This window comes from Penaeus monodon, chromosome 23, assembly GCF_015228065.2.
Source record: "Penaeus monodon isolate SGIC_2016 chromosome 23, NSTDA_Pmon_1, whole genome shotgun sequence".
Taxonomy (NCBI): domain Eukaryota; kingdom Metazoa; phylum Arthropoda; class Malacostraca; order Decapoda; family Penaeidae; genus Penaeus; species Penaeus monodon.
The window spans coordinates 4,219,067-4,220,610 of NC_051408.1; the positions used below are offsets into that span (position 1 = coordinate 4,219,067).

The 1,544-nt window shown below is 34.5% G+C and overlaps 1 protein-coding gene across 1 annotated transcript in view; it reads left to right on the plus strand.

The window, feature by feature from the left end:
* LOC119587734 (39S ribosomal protein L53, mitochondrial-like) overlaps positions 1 to 1,199 on the plus strand; it is a gene marked incomplete at its 5' end in the record, with an annotated part of 3,509 nt that extends 2,310 nt beyond the window's left edge. Inside the window, 2 exon segments of the mRNA XM_037936421.1 lie at positions 312 to 424; positions 943 to 1,199. Of these exon segments, the coding sequence (XP_037792349.1) occupies positions 312 to 424; positions 943 to 1,100 (271 nt within the window).
* Positions 1,200 to 1,544: the final 345 nt, after the last annotated feature.

A 1,544-nucleotide genomic window follows, 5' to 3' on the forward strand; every position in this document is an offset into this window, starting at 1 on the left:
TTGATCAACCTGGTGGAGGTATCATTTTAAAGTTGTTTTAATTTTGTTGTGTATGGAAAGTGCCCTTATTTAGAATAAGAAAAAAATCAAATATAGTGCTTGCTTCATCTTTTATCCATTTTTCTGGATTATTGTTAGATTTGGGTGCCACTCTGGGTGCTTCTTTCAAATTCTTATTTATTAGGGTATTCTATGAAACAATTTTCTAGATTTTTTCTTCCCCAGAGAATTTTTGAACTAAGTGAATTTGAATTGCATCTGTTGAACCTCATACGTCAACAGAAATCAACAAACAATCTTTAATTTTTCAGATGCACGCTTAGTCTTTTCAATCAAGAGAGGGTTCGTGACACCAATCCAAACTGCGGTGTGAAGACCACTGTTGTTTGTGATAGATCTGAACCCACGATAAACGTTACTCTGGGTAAGATTGCCATTTCGTTTACTTAGTTCAAGTAATTTTAGTAATAACTTTTCATTATTTTCCTTTTTTTTCAGTAATTTAATGGAAGCATTGAAATTAATCTTAATGTGTATAGGTACAGTAGATATAGATAAGCAAATAAACAGGTTTTATTATTAAAATGTGTTATTATGGCTTTCAAAAGTGTGTCCAAAATTCTGTTAGGCCTTATTAAAATGTGTTCATTTCATAGAGTAATAGACATATGTAAAACTACAATTTTTTTTAGGTTGTCAATTATGCATATTTTATCCATGTTGGTGCCTCAAGACTTAAAAATGTGACAAAATAGGCACTGTATATAATAGAAGGCATAGTTTTACCTTGTTCATTTTGTTAATAATACTAATTGTAAATATTTGATAACTCCAGTGCTTTACTTTTTGATAGTATGCCTGCTCTTACTTTTTTTTCTCTCTCTCATGATAAAAGTCCAGCTTCTTTAATAAATTCACTTTTTCATCCCTCTGTCTTTCCAGTGTCAGGTCACAAGATACTATTTAAGACGCAGTATCTCGAGACCGTGGAAATACTCAAGAAATTTAATGAGCTGGTGAGCAGTCAAGCAGAAGCGACAGAGTCCAGCTCAACCCCAGTAAAAGGTGTCAAGACAAAGCAAGGCAAGAGAAGGACGTAGGATATATATTCATACTTATAGGAAACCCTTTTGTACATATGGTTGTGGCTTAGTTCCTGTTTGGAGTTCATTAAGAAATACAGTAATACAGACTAGAAATTTTGATTTAACTTGAAAGCCAACATGTCGACCCAAGCTCAGCGCAAATATGAGGCCACCCTCAGCATTGTCAATAAAGTGTATGACAGCGTTCCAGCCTTTACAGATGTGTTCGACGAAGAGACCTGGTACATATTTGCTGGGTGTTTCACCGTCGGCACAATCCTTGTGTCACTCCTTGCTTCTAGGTTTATCACACTCAAACCTGTAGATTGATTTGAAGTTCGGGATTAAGTTTAAAGATGAAAAGTGTTTTTTACCCTTGGTCTGCTGTTCCTCCTACCAAAGATATGTTGGGATCTAATTCAAAAAGACATGTTTTGTCAGCATTTGATTGGTATGATT